At 40.4% G+C, this 19635-nt stretch overlaps 1 protein-coding gene across 1 annotated transcript; it reads left to right on the top strand.

The window, feature by feature from the left end:
* The first annotated feature begins 6556 nt into the window (after positions 1-6556).
* On the top strand, positions 6557-13018 carry LOC129658718 (prolactin-inducible protein homolog). The gene is made up of 4 exons (XM_055589565.1): positions 6557-6676; positions 8870-8972; positions 12429-12546; positions 12847-13018. The coding sequence occupies exons 1-4, from the start codon at positions 6582-6584 to the stop codon at positions 12969-12971; spliced, it is 441 nt and encodes a 146-aa protein (XP_055445540.1). The 5' UTR covers positions 6557-6581; the 3' UTR covers positions 12972-13018.
* The last annotated feature ends 6617 nt before the right edge of the window (positions 13019-19635 follow it).

Below are 19635 nucleotides of genomic sequence, written 5' to 3' on the forward strand. Positions count from 1 at the left end.
TTTAAGGTATAAATGACTTCTACTGTTCAAGTTATATTCTTTTGTACTTCGAATCTATGTCAAAATAAAGTGACTCCTCAAAATAGAGACCAGTAAAAATTCTAGAAATGAAAATGACAATAAATAAAATAAAAAATCCAATGAACAGTTTCAATAGCAACTTAGACATAGGTAAGGGGAGATTTGTGAAACTGAAATAAATTGGAAAAAATTACAGTGAATTACAGAGAAAAGAAGGATGGATAACACACAAAAAAAAAAGACAATAAAAGGCAAATGGGATATGATGAAGAAGAAAAGGATAAGTGGCTCAGAAGGAGAGTGACAGTGAATAGGAAAGAAGTAATATTTGAATATATAATGGCTTAGAATGTTCCAAAACTGACAAAAGACATCAAATCTCAAAAACAGAAAACTAGAACTTTAGCCAGGATAAATGCAAAGAAAATCACATTTAGTTCATTATATGGTGGGCCTACTGAGAACCAGAGATAAAGAGAACATTTAAAGTGAAGTCAAAGGGAAAAAAAGGCATTTAAACTTCAAATGCCTAACAATAAGAATAATAGCTGACTTTAAAACAGAAACAGTGGAAGCCAGGAAAACGTGGTACAATATCTTAAAAATTCTAAAAGATAAACTGCCAATCCAGAATTTTATTTTAGTAAAACCATAAGCAAAGTATATTTAAATATAAAGAGTTTTTAAGGAAAACTTGTATTCAAATTATTTACTTCAACTGATACAATGTTTTAACTCATTGGTTTTCAGATTTTTCATTTTTTTTTTGTTCCTTACATAATTTATCTAAAAATGATATATAAGTGCTTAAAACTTTAAAATCTTACAAAGTTTCTTAAAGTACATTGTAAAGAAAAAAGGTAATAACCTTATTTGAACCAACAAAAATAGTTATATATATATATAAACTTGAAAAAAATATTAACTGTAAAAAATACAATTTTGATTTAAATCAAATATTTCTGTTGGCAAATAGGTTGTTAAAACTAACTTCAAAAGAAAAAATCTAGTTGAAAGAGGAAAAATATAAATATATATATGTATATATATACATATATATCACATAAGCCTATTAAGAGGTACTTGACTTCACTCTTCATGCTTCTGCTGCTGCTAAGTCACTTCAGTCATGTTCAACTCTGTGCGACCCCATAGATGGCAGCCCACCAGGCTCCGCCATCCCTGGGATTCTCCAGGCAAGAACACTGGAGTGGGCTGCCATTTCCTTCTCCTATGCATGAAAGTGAAAAGTGAAAGTGAAGTCACTCAGTCGTGTCTGACTCTTAGCAACCTCATGGACTGCAGCCCACCAGGCTCCTCCATCCATGGGATTTTCCAGGCAAGACTGCTGGAGTGGGGTGGCATTTGAGAACAATGAAAATTTAAACTACAATGGGATAATATTTTTGCCTATCTAATTGATAAAATATAAAAACATTGATAACACTCTTGGTTGATGAGACTGTGGAAGAAAAGACATTTTTTAACATTTCTGACTGATATGCAAACGTAGTACACCACTATGTAGAAAAATTCTGCAATACCCACCAAGTTTACAAGTGTACTTCTCTTTGATACAGCAGATATATTTTTTGGAATTTACCCTACAGAACAACTTAAAGAATTCAAAATGATCAATGAAAAATGTTATTTATACAACATTATTTGTAAGAGTAAAAATTTGGAAAGTAACATATTGTCTATCAGTAAAAAGATAATAGAATAAATTATGGTTTGTATACACAACCAAATACACAGCTGTACTTAGAATGAAGGACGTCTTATATACAATAACAAAAGGTCTCCGTATCATAGTGTTAAATAGAAACAGTAAGGCAAAGCAGTGTGTGATAAATTTTGTGTCAGAACATTAGGAACACAGTAATACTGTATAAGAATTCAGTAGCTTAAAGAAACACTAGAAGGATACACAAAACTAATAAAAGTGTTTCTCTAAAAAGTAAGAGTGATAAGTGAGTTGAAGCTTTAAATGTCAAGGTCTGTCGTTTATTTAATTTTGATTGTTTTTTCCCTGAGAATCTACTATTGAGTTGAAAAGTAACATTTTAATAAATAATAAATTATTGGAAGGGAAAGGAATAGGAAAAAAAGAAATTTAATGACTAGAGAAAATAGGGGTCTTGATGGCCTGTATAACCATGATGGTGTGATCACTCACCTAGAGCCAGATATCCTGGAGTGTGGTGTCAAGTGGACCTTAGGAGTCATTAATACTAACAAAGCTAGTGGAGATGATGGGATTCCAGCTGAGCTATTTCAAATCCTAAAAGATGATGCTGTGAAACTGCTGCACTCAAAATGCCAGCAAATCTGGAAAATTCAGCAGTGGTCTCAGGACTGGAAAAGGTTACCTTTTATTTCAATCCCAAAGAAAGGAAATGCCAAAGAATGTTCAAACTATTGTACAATTGTGCTCATTTCACATGCTAGGAAGCTTATAGTCACAATCCTTCAAGCTAGGCTTCCACAGTATGTGAACTTCCAGATGTACAGCTTGATTTCATTGACTATGCTAAAGCCTTTGACTGTGTGGATCACAACAAACTGTGGAAAATTCTTAAAAGAGATGGGAATACCAGACCACCCTACCTGTCTTTGAGAAATCTATATGCAGGTCAAGAAGCAACAATTATAATCAGACATGAAACAATGGACTGCTTCAAAATTGGGAAAGGAGTATGTCTAGGTTGTATATTGTCACTCTGCTATTTTAATTTATATGTTGAGTACAAAATGTGAAATGCTGGGTTGAATGAATCACAACCTGGAGTCAAGATTTCAGAAGTATAAACAACCTCAGATATGTAGAAGAAATCACTTTAACGGCAGAAGGCAAAGAGGAACTAAAGAGACTCTTGAGGGTGAAAGAAGAGAGTGAAAAGGCTAGCTTAAAACTCAGTATTCAAAAAACTAAGATCATGGCATCTGGTCCCATTCAATTCAGTTCAGTTGCTCAGTTGTGTCCGACTCTTTGCGATCCCATGAATTGCAGCACGCCAGGCTTCCCTGTCCATCACCATCTCCCGGAGTTCACTCAAATTCACGTCCATCAAGTCGGTGATGCGATCCAGCCATCTCATCCTCTGTTGTCCCCTCTCCTCCTGCCCCCAATCCCTCCCAGCATCAGAGTCTTTTCCAATGAGTCAACTTTTTGCATGAGGTGGCCAAAGTACTGGAGTTTCAGCTTTAGCATCATTCCTTCCAAAGAACACCCAGGGCTGATCTCCTTTAGAATGGACTGGTTGGATCTCCTTGCAGTCCAAGGGACTCTCAAGAGTCTTCTCCAACACCACAGTTCAAAAGCATCAATTCTTCGGCGCTTCATGGCAAATAGACAGGAAAATTGGAAACAGTGACAGATTTTATTTGCTTAGGCTCCAAAATCACTGCAAATAATGACTGCTGCCATGAAATTAAAAGATGCTTACTCCTTGGAATAAAAGCTATGGCAAACAGCATATTAAAACGCAGACATCACTTTGCCAAAAAAGCTTCTTATAATCAAAGCTATCATTTTTCCAGTAGTCATGTAAGGATATGAGAGATGGACCATAAAAAAGACTGAGCACCAAAAAAAACTGATGCTTTCAAATTGTGCTGGAGAAGACTCTTGAGAGTTCCTTGGACAGCAGGGAGATCAAACCAGTCAATCCAAAGGATATCAACCCTGAATATTTATTGGACAGACCAATGCTAAAGCTGAAGCTCCAATACTTTGGTCACCTGATGTGAAGAGCTGACTCACTGGAAAAGACTGATTCTGGGAAAGATTGAGGGCAGGAGGAAAAGGGGGCAACTGAGGATGAGATGGGCTTCCCCTACAGCTCAGCATGTAGAAAAATTGGCCTGCAATTGCCGGGAGCAGGAGCTCTGCCCGTGGCAAAGGTCATGAGGAAGGAGGCTCGGCATACGAAAAGGCGGGATCCAGCCTCAGGAGTCCCCCTGGAAATTCTCGGGCATCTACCCCCAAAACCAGAGTCTGTCTACTTTCTGCTTTGTGCTCTCACCTACACCTCTGACTTTACGGGGGTCTGTCCCCCGCTACTTCTGTCTTAAAAAAGAGTTAACTTACAGCTCCAGTTAATTAAGTTCCTGGGTGTGATAGTGTTTCAACCTACAAACTCCTTTGGAAGTCCTCTAGCCTGCCTGAATAGGTTTTTCCGGCCACATGTGATTGCTCAGAGCCTCCCAACTGTGAGAGGCATGAGATGTTCTGAACTGTCTAAATACAGATTCCTTTGAGCAGTTAAAAGATTGATTAGAAATTGTATTGGTGAAGGGTTTTTCACTTGTTGGGCCAATGTTTGCTGCTAAGTCTCCATATCCTTTATCTGCTGTGTCCCTGGCAGTGTATTGATTAATATGTTTGGTGTAAGTAGTAGCTTTAATGTTTGTAACCTTGGACCCTTGAGTCAATTCTTTTTCTTGCTGTAGCCCACCACACCTTTGCCCTATAGGAATGCAACTTTATCTAATGCTTTTGGAGGGTGGTGCCTGACTAATCACCTTTAGAGAAAAGTTTTCTGAAGAAAGGGTCTTAAAATGTTAACAGGCCTCCAGGCCAGAAGATGATGCAAATCACCTAAACTTTTCATATGATAAGTTTGCAGGAAGAAAGCCTGGCTTACTGCATGACTCTACCCCTTCCCCCATTATCCTCTATGCATAACTTAAGGTATAAAAACTACTTTGGAAAATAAAGTGCGGGCCTTGTTCACTGAAACTTGGTCTCCCCAAGTCGTTCTTTCTCTCACCTTCTGGCTGAATTATTCAGCCTCTTCTCCACTAAATTTTCTCACTGAGGTATCCTTGTTTAACCATTCTTTATATCCTTAATTAACATTTAATTAAGCAATTGTTTCCTGATCCTCGCCGACGCCATCCCCACTTCGAATTCCCTGGATCCACCGGGGCTGGACCCCGGCATGCAATGCAGGAGACACAGGAGATGCAGGTTCGATCCCTGAGTTGGGAAGATCCTCTGGAGAAGGAAATGGATGAGATGGTTGGATGGCATCACTGACTCAATGGTCATGAGGATGGACAAACTCTGGGAAATAGTGAAGGACAGGGAAGCCTGGCATGCTACAGTCCATAGGGTCAAAGAGTCAGACACATCAGAGACTGAACAACAAGAGAAAACAGAGCTGAAAGGCATAGTGACCCAGGCAGCAGAAGACCTGCTGTAAAGCACCTGGAGTTAGACAGAGGCCCCTCCTGATTCATAGACAATACTGCATAAAATACAAATGAGGAATGAAAGCAACCTTTCCTGGTCTTGCTCTAGCCTTTAGGCATCTCAAGGTCATGCTTAGCTTCAGCACTCTAGTTCTCTGAAATATCCTTTAGGAGTAAGAGTGAAGCACTCTCAGCTGCCCCAACTAATTCACTCTTGGACTTTACCTCCCCATCTGATGCAAGGACCCTCAGCTCTTCCACAGTTCTCACATTTGGATAGTAGGTGGGAAATTCCATGAGTTCCCTAGTCACCCTAATTCTCTGTTTCCTCAGATACCATTTTCTCTTATAGATAATTAGAGATGATCATAAAAGTCCTTCCAAATGGGCTTTTTAAAAATCTATCCTTGCAACGTAATTTCCTGCAATTAGAAGCAGACAGAGCAGTAACTGAAGCTAGAGAAGCAGAGAACTGGGATGACAGGACTTTTTCTGAGACACTTCAGGAAAGCAGCATCCACAAAGGTAATGTGAATTCAAGGCTCCTAACAAACCAATCCAATCACAGAAAGGCATTTTATCCAGCTTCTTGCTTGTTGGCAGTATCATAAGAAATACACATGTACACCCATGGCTGATTCATGTCAATGCATGGCAAAAACCACTATAATATTGTAAAGTAATTAGCTTCCAATTAAAATAAATTAATTAAATAAATAAAATAAATTAATTAATTTTTTTAAAAGAAATGCACACCATATATATCTGGTCTCCCCTCGTCTCATCTGAGTTTTTCCATTCCCATGGATTAAATTCTCTTTAAACACACTTTATGCCCAGAGATGATTCATTGAACCAAAAATGCAAATCAGAGACGGTAGGAGTAGGGACATTAGTTTCATGGCATCTACTCTACATCTAAAATCTATAGCAAATTTTAGGGTTGAGGCATTGAGAGGAAGACATGACATGTATCACACACAGGACAAAGGGAAAGGACACCTCATGGATCTTTACACGTAAAACAAGGATTAAGAAGTGGGACTTAGAAAAGGAAAGAATCCTGTTTAAAACAGTTAAGGCAGGATCTATCTTAATGAGCCAGGAACACTTCAATGTTGAAAAACAAATGGAAGTGGTCCAATTCATTCCTTCCTCTCTCTCCTTAATTAAGTTCCAGCTAAACATTGACCTTTCTCACACATGATAGGGAAAAGTTAGCAATGAGGGAAATCCCTTAGGTGTGATGATTTTGGCCAAGTGAACCTGTCCTGATAGCTCCAGGGTCATTGTGCTAGAGTTATAAAGAACCATCCTGCTCCCTGGGAACACAGGCTTCTTGGGCACCAAATTCCTCTGGCATGCATTCTCTTCAGCTTCTCTTCAAGACCAGTGCTGCTGCCCTGCTCCTGGGTGTCTGCCTGACACTGCAGACTGGCACAGCTCAAGGACAAATGTAAGTCATCTATTTTTCCTCCCTACAGAGAATCTTCCATGGACGACCCTTTTGCCAACCCAGAAACCCACATTATGCACCTAAATATTATTTTCCTGCTCCAAAGGACCATCCTAGGAATCGTCACTATTTGTGTCTCATGTCTCACTTTCTCCCTGTTCAGAACCTGCTGGAGAGGTTACCAAATCCATAACCTACAGCTACTTTGTGTTTTAACTCAGTTTCCCATCCTTTTATCAGTCTCTCCTTTTGCCACAAAAGAGAAACATAGGCAGGAATCTGAGCTTGGTCTAAAGCTGTGGGTTAAACTTTGAATAAGATGTTTGAGCCATACAAGAAGGGCCATGTCCCTGGTCACTACCCAATAAAAAGGGTTGTTCTGATCCACCAACTGAGATAATCCTTATCATTTCATTGGCAACAGTCTCATCTTCTTTATATGGTCCTCCTCATACACTGGAGTTCAGAGTCTGCAAGGTCTGAGCATGGTTCTCTAATCATGGAACAGTAGAAGCATGCTCTGGGATCCTGCCTTTCCCTGGACCTGTTCCTGTATGCAGAGCCATGATGTAACAACACTGGCCTCCAGCTCTATCATTGGTGGATGGAGAGGCATTGAAAGCGGTCTAATTATTTGCAAACAGGGAGGCACTGAGTTTCAGAAAGAAGTCAGGAATGCCCAAGGAAACACTGACATGAAACAGAATATAGAGAAAGGAGCATATAACAGAGAGGAATGGAGCCTTGGAAATTTTGGTAAAAGGATTCCTGACAAGTTTGGGGATTTCTCTAAGGGGAAGAGAGGCTGTGTTTGGGGGGTGTGTGTGGGGGGGTGCATGCCAAGTTGCTTCAGTTGTGTCCAACTCCCATGGGGTCGCACCCCATGGACTGAAGGTGAAAGTCGCTCAGTCATGTCCAACTCTTTGTGACCCCATGGACTATGCAGTCCACGGAACTCTCCAGGCCAGAATACTGAAGTGGGCAGCCTTTCCCTTCTCCAGGGGATCTTCCCAACCCAGGGATCAAACCCAGGTCTCCTGCATTGCAGGCGGATTCTTTACCAGCTGAGCCACCAGGGAAGTCCAAGAATACTGGAGTGGGTAGCCTATCCCTTCTCCAGAGGATCTTCCGGACCCAGGAATTGAACCGGGGTCTCCTATGTTGCAGGTAGATTCTTTATCCCACGGACTATAGGCCATCAGTCTCCTCTGTCCACGGGATTCTCCAGGAAAGAATACTGGGGTGGATTTCCATGCCCTCCTCCAGGTTATCTTCCCAACTCAGGGATCAAACCCATGTTTCTTATGTCTCCTGCATTGGCTGGTGAGTTCTTCAGCACTAGCACTAGCTGTGAAGCCCATGCGGGGTATGCTGGGGGTCAATTCTTTTAGGTTAACTAAGTAGTACTTCCAGGTTCCCCTCAATTTAGGCCTGAGGAACAGTGAGTTGATGAACAAAGCTGGGCTAAATGAATCCTATTAAAACTTAATTCATTGATACAATAAATATTTCAGATTCTTAGAGCTTCATATCCTTCCACTAGTGGAGGAGAAGGAGTTTCCCTGGATGATGGGATGATTACACAAGAAAAATGGAAGGAAGTGCATCATAAGCTAAAATAAACCATGCAATCAAATCACTTCTACCTCAGATAGAACCGCTGAGATTCAGTCAGGAATTTGTAATGAAGGGAAATCAGCTCTTTCAGCCCATATCTCTGCCCTCATTAGCTGACCAAAAAAAACCAAAATGTAAATATCCTATGTTCACTTGTAGGTATCCAAATAGGTGGGCTTCCCAGGTGGTACTAGTGTGGGTTCAATCCCTGGGTTGGAAAGATCCCCTGGAGAAGGGAATGGTGACCCACTCCAGTATTCTTGCTTGGAGAATCCCTTGGACAGAGGAGACTGGTGGGCTATAGTCCATGGGGTTGCAAAGAGTCAGACATGACTGAAGCAACTTAGCACCCACTCACATCCAAATAGGTGTGTCTTGGCTGGACACAGAGAGACTGTAGGTGGGGGTCATGCAAAGTAGATCCTTAGGAGTGATGGCATTGATGCTTCTGTATCTTCCCTACTCCTTTCATCCCCCGGCTCTCTCTGCCTCCCCTGTTTCCGTATTACCTCCCAGGCTACCTCAATCCTGGACTTTGGTTTGACTTTGGATTTCTGCCTCTTTTGCCATATCTAGACAGAATGTAATTTCAGCGAATCTGACAACTTCTCAAATTGACAACTCAACAGGCTATGTGATAACACTTGAAGTTTCAAATCTCATATCTCAATGCATAGTGGTAAGTGAAGAATTGGAGGTTATGGTAAGTGGGGAGGAAAAAGAGAAATTCCCTTCTAAACAACTTCAGTCATCACTACAGATATGAAGTGAAACATTATCTTATAAAGAAGTCACCTACAAATGCTTTTGCCTTGAACTTCAGAGAAACCCCATTTGGAATGTGTGTATTATTATGTCCATTTTAAAGATGAAGAAGTGATGGTATGGATATGATAGTCAAATTCATAAATTCAGAAAATACATGGGTAGGTGCCAGGAGGCAGGGGTTAGGGGGTGGGGAGGTTGGATGCGGAGCTAGTGTTTTATAGGATTGCTGTTCAGTTGCTAAGTCATGTCCAACCCTTTGTAAGACCATGAAGTGCAGCATACCAGGCTTCCCTGTTCACTATCTTCTAGAATTTTCTCAAACTCATGTCCATTCAGTCAGTGATGCCATCCAAACATCTCCTCCTCTATCGTCCCCTTCTCCTCCTGCCCTCAATCTTTCCTAGCATCAAGGTCTTTTCCAGTGAGTCAGCTCTTCAAATCAGGTGGCCAAAGTCTAGGAGCTTCAGCATCAGTATTTCTAACGAATATTCACTGTTGATTTCCTTTAGGATGGACTGCTTGGATCTCCTTGCAATCCAAGGGACTCTCAAGAGTCTCTCCAACACCACAGTTCAAGAGCATCAATTCTTTGGCACTCAGTTTTCTTTATGGTTCAACTCTCATATCCATATGTGACTAGAGGAAAAGCCATAGCTTTGTCTGTAAGAACCTTTGTTGGCAAAGTGATGTCTCTGCTTTTTAATATGCTTTCTATGTTTGTCATAACTTTTCTTCCAAGGAGCAAGTATCTTTTAATTTTGTGGCTGCAGTCACATTAGCAGTGATTTTGAATCTTAAGAAAATATAATGTCACTGTTTCTACTTTTGCCATAAAGTGATGGGACCAGATACCATGATCTCAGTTTTTTGAATGTTGAGTTTTGAGCCAGTTTTTTCATTCTCTTTCACCTTCATCAAGAGGCTCTTTAGTTCCTCTTTCAATTCTGTCATTAAAGTGGTATCATCTGCATAATTGAGATTGTTGATATTTCTCCTGGCAATCTTGATTCCAGCTTGTGAGTCATCCAGCCTGGCATTTTCCATGATGTACTCTGCATATAAGTTAAATAAGCAGGGTGACAATATACAGCCTTGATATACTCCTTTCCAAGTTTTGAACCAGTACATTGTTCCATGTCCAGTTCTAACTGTTGTTTCTTGTCCTGCAAACAGGTTTATCAGGACCCAGGTAAGGTGGTCTGGTATTAGGGATAGAGGATCAGTTTCAATTTAGTTCAGTTCAGTCACTCAGTTGTGTCCAACTCTTTGCAACCCCATGGACTGCAGCACACCAGGCTTCCCTGTTCATCACCAATTCCCAGAGCTTGCTCAAACTCGTGTCCATCAAGTCGGTGATGCCGTCCAACCATCTCATCCTCTGCCACCCCTTCTCCTCCTGCCTGCAATCTTTCCCAGCATCAGGGCCTTTTCAAATGAGTCAGTTCATCACATCAGGTGGCCAAAGTATTGGAGCTTCAGCTTCAGCATCAGTCCTTCCAATGAATATTCAGGACTAATTTCCTTTAGGATTGACTGGTTTGATCTCCTTGCTGTCCAAGGGACTCTCAAGAGTCTTCTCCAACACCACAGTTCAAAAGCATCAGTTCTTTGACACTCAGCTTTCTTGATGGTCCAACTCTCACATCCATACATGACTCCTGGCATAGTCATGAGTATCAGTTTAGGAAGGTGAAAAATTGAAAGATGAATGATGGTGACAGGTGCACAACGATGTGAATGTACTTAGTGCCACTGAACTGTATAGTAAAGTAGGGCTAAAATAGTATGTTTTATATTATGTGAATTTTACCATAATAAAAAAACTTTTGAAAAATCAATTGATAGTATAGAGAATAAACTAGTGGAGGACTAAAAGCATGTCAGGATACTTCACCAGAGGAAGGGAAAAGAGAGAAAAGCAATAAGAGTGGGGATAAAAAACAAGGATGGGTAAGACTGGGTGTCAGTGAGGAAGGAGCTTCTTGGAACTGAGCCATTCACATCCCCACCCCCATCCTGTGAAGTGATGAGCTTGAGGGAGACTATGCTCAGGAGGCCACGGCAGGTGAGAGGGAAGCTGCAGCCATGAGGTAATCATGGGCTCCCTCACAGATGGAAGACTGTCAGACCAGAACCGGCTTTCCCAGTCCCTACCTCCAATACCTTTCCCCGCTGGCTTCCATGACTCTTCATATCAGATCCTAGACCTCTGGCTTCTCCATATTTGATAGCAATCCCCAACTCCTTCAAGGCCTCCTTAGGGTTTTTAGGAAACAGATGCCAACAGACGGGAAAGGTGCATAGTGACCAAAAATGCTATGAATTACATAGAGTATCAGATATTTATTCAAATATAAATGATGCTAGAAATGCTGTTGAGCATGCCTTTTCCAGAGTTCATCTCTGAAGCTTTTTTTCAGGAAGCTTTTGGTACTTTCTCTTCTCAGGTATGACCTCAGCAGATTTCTTCTCCCATCTGAGAATCTCAGTCATTCCTTAGAGTTTGTATCTGAGTAAAGGCTTTATAATCCTATTTGAGGAGGAAATCAGGCACCAAGTACTAGTTGGCCAAGTGCTTTCAGACTCCACGTATGTATTATTTGTGCAACACACATTGTGCTTTACCTCATAAAGCTCTTTACCATGCACAAAACACGGAAACCTATGGACTCATAACTTAGATATGTAAGTGTCAACACCTCCATCTCACAAAAGTAAAACGAGGAGCTCAGAGGGATAAATGCCACACCACAAAGCTGGAAGGCAGGACACTTGGGACAATAAACCCTGGTGTATTTGTTTGGTGAGCTTTTCCCCCACCACATCAGAGCAGACAAAATAATGTTTCCAATGTCCACAACCATCTTGGCAGACAAAAGACAAGTTCACTGAAATCATTTCCTGCCTACTCCATTTTGGGAACTTCAGTGCAGAACTAAACACAGTCCAGCCATGGTGAGCCCCTTACTCATCCATTCCTCAAAACAAAGAACATTTCACACATCAGTTGATGAGTTACATGCTAGCCAGACCCTCAAGGTGGGTTGACTCCCACACCAAGGGACAGAAACAAGTGAGGTATCTGGGGATACCTTCAAACCCAACTTTAAAACTTTGACATTCACCACATCCAAGATATCTTTTTAACAATTCAGGTTAAAGGTCAACAGAGCCAATAAAGAGAATTACCAAAAGTTCATTAAAGTCAAGTCTGGCCCTGAATGTATTAACTGCTGATGTCTGGGGAAAACCCCTGGTTCCCCCTTCAAAGTAGGCCTCAAAAATGTTTACTTTGCTTAATGATGACTTCAGGGCTGCCCTAGTCAGGTCCACTCTTGTTAACCCTTTCTCATCCTCTTCTCTTCAGGTTAAAACCACATTGGAGGTCTCTGACATGGTCTTTTTTCTTTATGGTAATTTTCATTTTACTAGCTGTCTGTGTGGCGTTAGTACAAGAAGATTCTTCTGGGAGATAGACGCACCTGGTAAGTGAAGAAATTTCCTGCTGAGCATTCATGTCAGAGAAGGGGAAATGTGAGGAGAGGGCAAATTGTCAAGGTGGAACTGAGACACGGCAGAAAGCAAAAGGAACAAGGTATTGGAGTAAGAAGGAAACACAAGACATAGAGGCATAGTATGGGCGATGATTCGATGTGGCAGACGGGCGAGGCTCCTAACAGGTGCAAGCCTGAGAAACGGGGCTGAGCGTCAGACACAGCAAAGGCAGGATAGGGGCTTGCATGTGGAGTCCAGTTGCCTGACACAGCTTTGCTTCTTCTCTCCAGAAAATGGGATCATAACAGGGACAGCTCAAGTTGTGTCAGAGGAGAATATATGCCCTCCTGGTGTGACTATCTCCACCCCTGTTTATGAAATTGTTATCACACGTGATGTCATTATAACACTCTGATCTGGAAAGTCTGCCATTTCTGAGTTTGTGGGCATCTGTGTAGACTGGAAAATAAACTTCCTACTGACTTCTCACTGTCCTATCTGTGTTCTTTCCCCCAAAACTCAGTACTGTGTCTGCTCAGACATCCCCAGTCCTAAGGAACCAGTATTTTTAAGAAAACTTCTCAGATATGATACATGAGTATCCACTCCCTAGCCAATGATGAGAAAAAGAAGATAGGAACTATTCTTACCATTTAACTCAGGAGAGGAAATGTCCAGAGAGAGAGAATTGTCCCTAGTGATACAAATTAAGGACAGAACTGACCAACGGTTCCAAGTTTCCCTTCTACTTCAGTCCAGGTGCATCCAGCTGTCTCTCCCAGTTATCTGAAAGTTCAACGAATCTGAAGCCCTAAATTATTACATCTTGCTCCTCTTCAACTGGTAGCAAGGAAAAGACTCACATGAGCTCACATGAGCTGGGTTCCTATGCAGATGTACCATCTCTGTGCCCAAGTTCTTGAATCATAGTAAGGCAAAACTCAGAAATCAAGGAGATACCTACTATAAGTGGGAATTGAAGGGTTATGGGGAACTATTCAGAGCTCCAAGTGGGAGTGTGTGACAGGTGCAGCCACCTGGAGAACTACTAGTACTTTAATTATTTATGTACATACCTTCTGACCCAGCACTTCCATAACAAGAAGTGACAGTAAGAAAGACCATTATTGATTTATGGGCTTCTAGGCCAATCTATTTTTGCTATCATAGAAAAAGAACCACTGAAGAGCCATTGTTTCAGACTATATGCTGCATCTTGAAGGACATCACCATATCCCCTAAAGAGTGTGACTTCCGAGTAATTTCCTTGCTGCTTATGTATGAGCTTTGTGTAGCATACCATAGGGTCAAGAGTTTCCTGATAATGAAAGTAATGAAAAATCAATATATATCTTGATCATGTGCCTGTAGTGGAAACTCTTTCATTTAAAAGAAGAAAGATTCCATTGATCTAAGGAGATATTAGATGGGTCTAGTAATCAGATACTCTGTGAGCCCTGAGAAAGTGATGCTGGCTAAGACACGGCAGGCAGGGAAGATCCATACCTAGAACATGTATCAATGTCAGTAGAGACAAAATACTGCCCTGTCAGGAATCAAAAGGATCCTGTGGAATCATTATCTCTCGAATGGTCTCCTTCAGAAATGGTTCTTTATTGAGGTCACAGAACTAGTCTTTGTTATTGAAAGGCCAGTGGCTGCAACATCTAAGTTATTTACGGGAAGAAGTGCATTTTGGGGGGTATTTTAGCATATAATCTATTTACTGATGTATAGTTGATCTACAATATCATGTCAGGTTCAAGTGTACAGCACAACAGTTCAGTGATAGAAGTGTCTATTTTGTATCAGTCACCACCATTTTAGCCATTACATAAGGACTTGGGTGGCAGAGGGCAGAAGCTGCTGACACCCATAGAACCACTCATCCTGCCCTCTAATTGTTCAATGCCTCTTTTGTGTTACATACTTTCTTATAAGCACTTCCATGAGACACCAAGAACCAAACATTCTGTTCAAATATATTGGTTCTTTCAGATGGCTCTTCTCCAGAACTTCTGTGTTGAATACACCAACCTTGTTCCTATGAGGCTCCAGACCAACAAGTCAAGAAATATGCCATTCCCCAGGAGTCCATGTATATCTTTACCTCAAGACACTTTTCCAACCTCACAGAACTGATGAGCAGGTATACTGCTTACAGCTCTGCCCTTTAAGATTATTTCCCCCCACCTGTGTTTTTCTATTGCATACCCAAGTTAAGTTTTAGTTTGGCAATCATCCAACTTTAGTTCACAAAAACATATTGAGCCAACAAATCTGTGAGTCACACGGGGTTGATTTCCTCCAAAATCTGAACAAAGGACCTCCCCAACCCATGAGGCTGTAGGCACAATCTGAAGACAAGAAAGTAGGGGCTGGTATCAGTGCAGCTGGCATCAGTGCAGAGTAGGTGACATAGGGTATGAACCATGTTTTTCTGTGCCACAAGCCCTTTGGACCAAGTTGGGTTCATACTTAACTGTGGTATTCCCATCGTGTGAAGACTGCTGCTGCTGCTAAGTCGCTTCAGTCATGTCCGACTCTGTGCGACCCCATGCTATATCCACTCAAATACATTATTTCTGGGTCTACTAATGCCTATGTCATAATGGGGAGTTCTTGTCTCTTGATGTTTCATTGTCAGAAATTGCATCTATTTAGTGTCCAAAAGAACCTTTAAAAAAATTAGTTTTCTGCTGCAGAGAGAACAGACTTACTCCAGAATCCTGTTGGTCTAGACTGCAACTCTCAGCCTGAGGCTAACCAGAGAGTACAGTCAGCAATCTTAATCTACCTTGGATCTCTGCAGCACCATGGGTTCTGCCAAGTGACACAGCCAAAATAAAGGATTCATGTTAGCTCAGATTGCCATAACAAAATACGATAGACTGAGTGGCTTAAACAATAGAAATCTATTTTCTCACTGTTCTGGAAGCTAGAAGTCTGAGATCAGGATGCCACCACAACGGGGTTCTAGGGAGGGCTCTCTTCCTTGCTTACATGCAGCAACCTACTCACTGTGTCCTCACATGGGGTAAAGAGAGCAATGCGTCTCTTCCTCAGCTTAAAATGGCACCTCTTCTGAGTTCCACCGTAATGACCCCATTTAACCAGAATCACCTCGTAAAAGGCCCCAAGACAGTCACTTAAGGGGAGGGGAAGGAGGGCATCAACATATTAATTTGCAAGAAACACAATTCAGTCATAGCAAGACTGTTCATGCTAAAGTTTGAACCTGCTATAGAACCCCTTTTTTTCCTCTGGATACCACTCAAAACTGGCATCCTTTGGAGTCATCCAATGATGTCACTTTATCATTTCCAGTTTAGTAAACTCTGCCTGCAAAGTCCAAGGGCTTCCAAGAAGGTTGCCATGTTTTCAGTGGTAAGTTGTTCAAGATTCAATAAATATCTTCACTTGGAAAACATATTGCAACAAGCCCTAGATCACTAAACATATAAAAACTGATGTGGCATCCCCCTAAGTATTTGTATTTTTAGGAATAGTTTGTATTTCAAACTATTCCTAAAAATTGAAGAGGAAGAAATACTTCCAAATTATTCTGTGAAACCAGCATTTGTTGTTGTTCAGTAGCTCAGTCAGGTCCAACTCTTTGTGACCCCCATATACTGCAGCGTGCCAGGCTTCCCTGTCCTTCAGTATCTCCCAGAGTTTAAACAGCTCCATTCATGTCCATTATGTCAGTGATGCCATCCAACCATTTCATCTTCTGTTGTCCCATTCTCCTGACCTCAATCTTCCCCAGAATCAGAGTCTTTTCCAATGAGCTGACTCTTCGCATCAGGTGGCCAAAGTATGGGAGCTTCAGCTTCAGTATCAGTGTTTCCAGTGAAAATTCAGGGTTGATTTCCTCTAGGATTGACTAGTTTGAACTCCTTGCTGTCCAAGGGACTCAAGAGTTTTCTCCAGCACCACAGTTCAAAAACATCAATTTTTTGCCACTCAGCCTTCTTCATGGTCCAACTCTCACATCCATACATGACTACTGGAAAAACCATAGCTTTGACTATAGGGACCCTTGTCAGCAAAGTGATGTCTTTATTTTTTAATATGCTGTCTAGGTTTGTTGTAGCTTTCCTTCCAAGGAGCAAGCATCTTTTCATTTCGAGGCTGCCATCCACAGTGATTTTGGAGCCCAAGAAAATAAAATCTGTCACTGCTTCCACTTTTTCCTCACCTATTTGCCATGATACAATGGGACCAGATGCCATGATCTTAGTTTTCTGAATGTTGAGTTTTAATCCAACTTTTTCATTCTTCTCTTTACCGTCATCAAGAAGCTCCTTAGTTCCTCTTCACTGTCAGTCATTAGAGTGGTATCTTCTGCATATCTGAGGCTATTGACATTTTCTCCAGTAATCTTGATTCCAACTTGTGATTCATCCAGCCCAGCATTTTGCAAATAAGTTAAATAAGCAAGGTGACAATATACAGCCTTGACATACTCCTTTTCCAATTTCAAATCAGTCTGCTGTTTCATGTCCAGTTCTAACTGTTGCTTCTTGTCCTGCATACAGGTTTCTAAAGAGACAAAACACCCAAGAATAAACTTAACCAAGGAGGTAAAAAGAGAGGTACTCTGAAAATTATGAGATATTGACCAAAGTCATTTAAGATTACACAAATAAAAAAATGTACTGTGTTTACAGATTGAAAGAATTACTGTTCTTAATATGTTTTTACTTCTCAAAGTAATCTACAGATTAAATGCAATCTCTACCAATATACTAAGGCATTTTTCTGCAGAACTAGGAAAAATATGCCTAAAATGTGTATAGAACCACAAAAGACCCCAAAGAGACAAAACCTTCTTGAGAAAGAGGAACAAAACTGAAGGCATCATGTTCCCTGATTCCAAACTATTACAAAGCTATAAGAATCAAAACACTGTGATACTATTAAAAAGCAGATACACAGATCCAAAAATAAACCCACACTTCTATAGTCAATATATCTATACTGAGAAGGCAAAATTATAAAATGATGTAGAGAGCTACTTCAATAAATAGCCTGGGAAAACTGGATAGCTACTTCAAAAGAATCAAACTAGAACATTTTTTTATATCATATACAAAATAAACTCAGAATGGATTGAGGACCTAACAAAAGACCGGAAGCCATAAACCTCTGGAAGAAAACATAAGCAGTATTCTTTTTGACATTGGTCTTAGCAATATCATTTTGGATCCGTTTCCTCAGGCAAGGGAAACTAGAGCAAAATAAACAAATAGGACTCCATGAAACTAAAATCCTTTTGCACACAAAGGAAACCAACAGCAAAATGAAAATGCAAACTGAACTACTGAATGAAAGAAGGTATTTCCAAATAATATATGCAAGAGGGGTGGATTTCTTCATTATATAATGGGCTCCTATAACTCAACATAAAAAAATATCTGTATAGACATTTCTCCAAAGAAGACAAAGAGATTGCTAAGAGACGCATGAAAAGATGCTCAGCATCACTAATTATCCAAGAAACACCAATTGAAATCACAATGAGATATCATTTCACATCTGTCAGAATGGCTGTCCTCAAAAAGACAACAAATAATAGTATTACCAAGGATATGGAAGAAAAGTAACACCCATGCACTGTTGGTGGAAATGTAGATCGCTGCAACCACTATGTGAAACAGTATGGAGTTTCCTCAAAAAACTAAATATCAAGCTATCGTATGATTCAGCACACTCAGTGCTAGGTATTTACCCAAAGAAAGCAAAAACACCAATTTGTAAGGATGCATGCACCCCTATTTGTTGTTCTTTGTAGCAATTATTTTCAATAGCCAAGATATGGAAGCAACCTTAATGTCCATCAATAGATGAATGTAAAATGATGTGCTCTATATAAACAATGGAACCACTCAAACATAAAAGAGAATGAAATCTTGCAATTTGCAACAACATGAATGGACTCGGAGGGTGGTATATTGAGTGAAATAAATCAGAAAGGGAAATACGGCATGCTCTCACTTATCTGTGGCATCTAAAAAACAAAGAAAACAAAACTAAACAAAAACAGACTTACAGACACAGAAAGCAAATTGATAGTTTCCAGAGGCGAGGAAGGTGGGGCTTTGGCAGAATAAGTGAAATGGATTAAATGGTGCAAACTTCAGTTACAAAATAAATAAGTCACAGGAATGTAATGTGTTGCATAGAAACTATAATCAATCATACAGTAATAATTTTATATGGAGACAAATGGTTACCAGAATTATTGTGGTAATCATTTTGTAATGTATAATACTTGGCTGTTGAATCCTTACGCTGTACACATGAAATTACTACAATATTGTACTCAACTGGACTTCAGCTTTTAAAAATTAAAAATAAAAAGGCTAAACTGAAAGAAATAGAGAGTAGAGCTATGGGTATCAGGGGCTGGGTGGCAGGGGAGGAACGACTGGGGAGATGAGGGTCAAAGTGTATAAACTTTCAAACGTAAGATGCGGAAGTTCTGAAGATCTGTATTAGTACAGCAAATATAGTTAACAAGATTGAATTATATACCTAAAAATTGCTAAACATTGGATCTTAAATGTTCTAACCACAAAAAATAAAAGGTAATTATGTGACTTGATGGAACTGATAGCTAATTCTATGGGGATAATCATTTTACAATCACATATATGTATAAAATCAGCACATTGTATACCTTAAATTTACACAATGTTTTGTCAGTTATATCTCATTAACACTGGGCTTCTCTGGTAGCTCAGCTGGTAAAGGATCCACCTGTAATGCAGGAGACCAGAGTTTAATCCCTGGGTTGGGAAGATTCCTGGAGAAGGAAACAGCTATCCACTCCAGTATTCTGGTCTGGAGAATTCCATTGACTGTATAGTCCATGGGGTCGCAAAGAGTTGGATACAACTGAGCGACGTTCACTTTCTCATTAACACTAGAAAAATATTTTAAAATAAATAAAACCTTTAAAACCAGCTGCTGGACTTTTCTCATGGTATGGTGGATAATAATCCACTTGCCAATGCAGGGGACACAGGTTTGATCCCTGTTTCAGGAATATGTCACATGGCGTGGAGCAACTA

The sequence above is a fragment of the Bubalus kerabau genome, chromosome 8, assembly GCF_029407905.1.
Source record: "Bubalus kerabau isolate K-KA32 ecotype Philippines breed swamp buffalo chromosome 8, PCC_UOA_SB_1v2, whole genome shotgun sequence".
NCBI classification, from domain to species: Eukaryota; Metazoa; Chordata; class Mammalia; order Artiodactyla; family Bovidae; genus Bubalus; species Bubalus kerabau.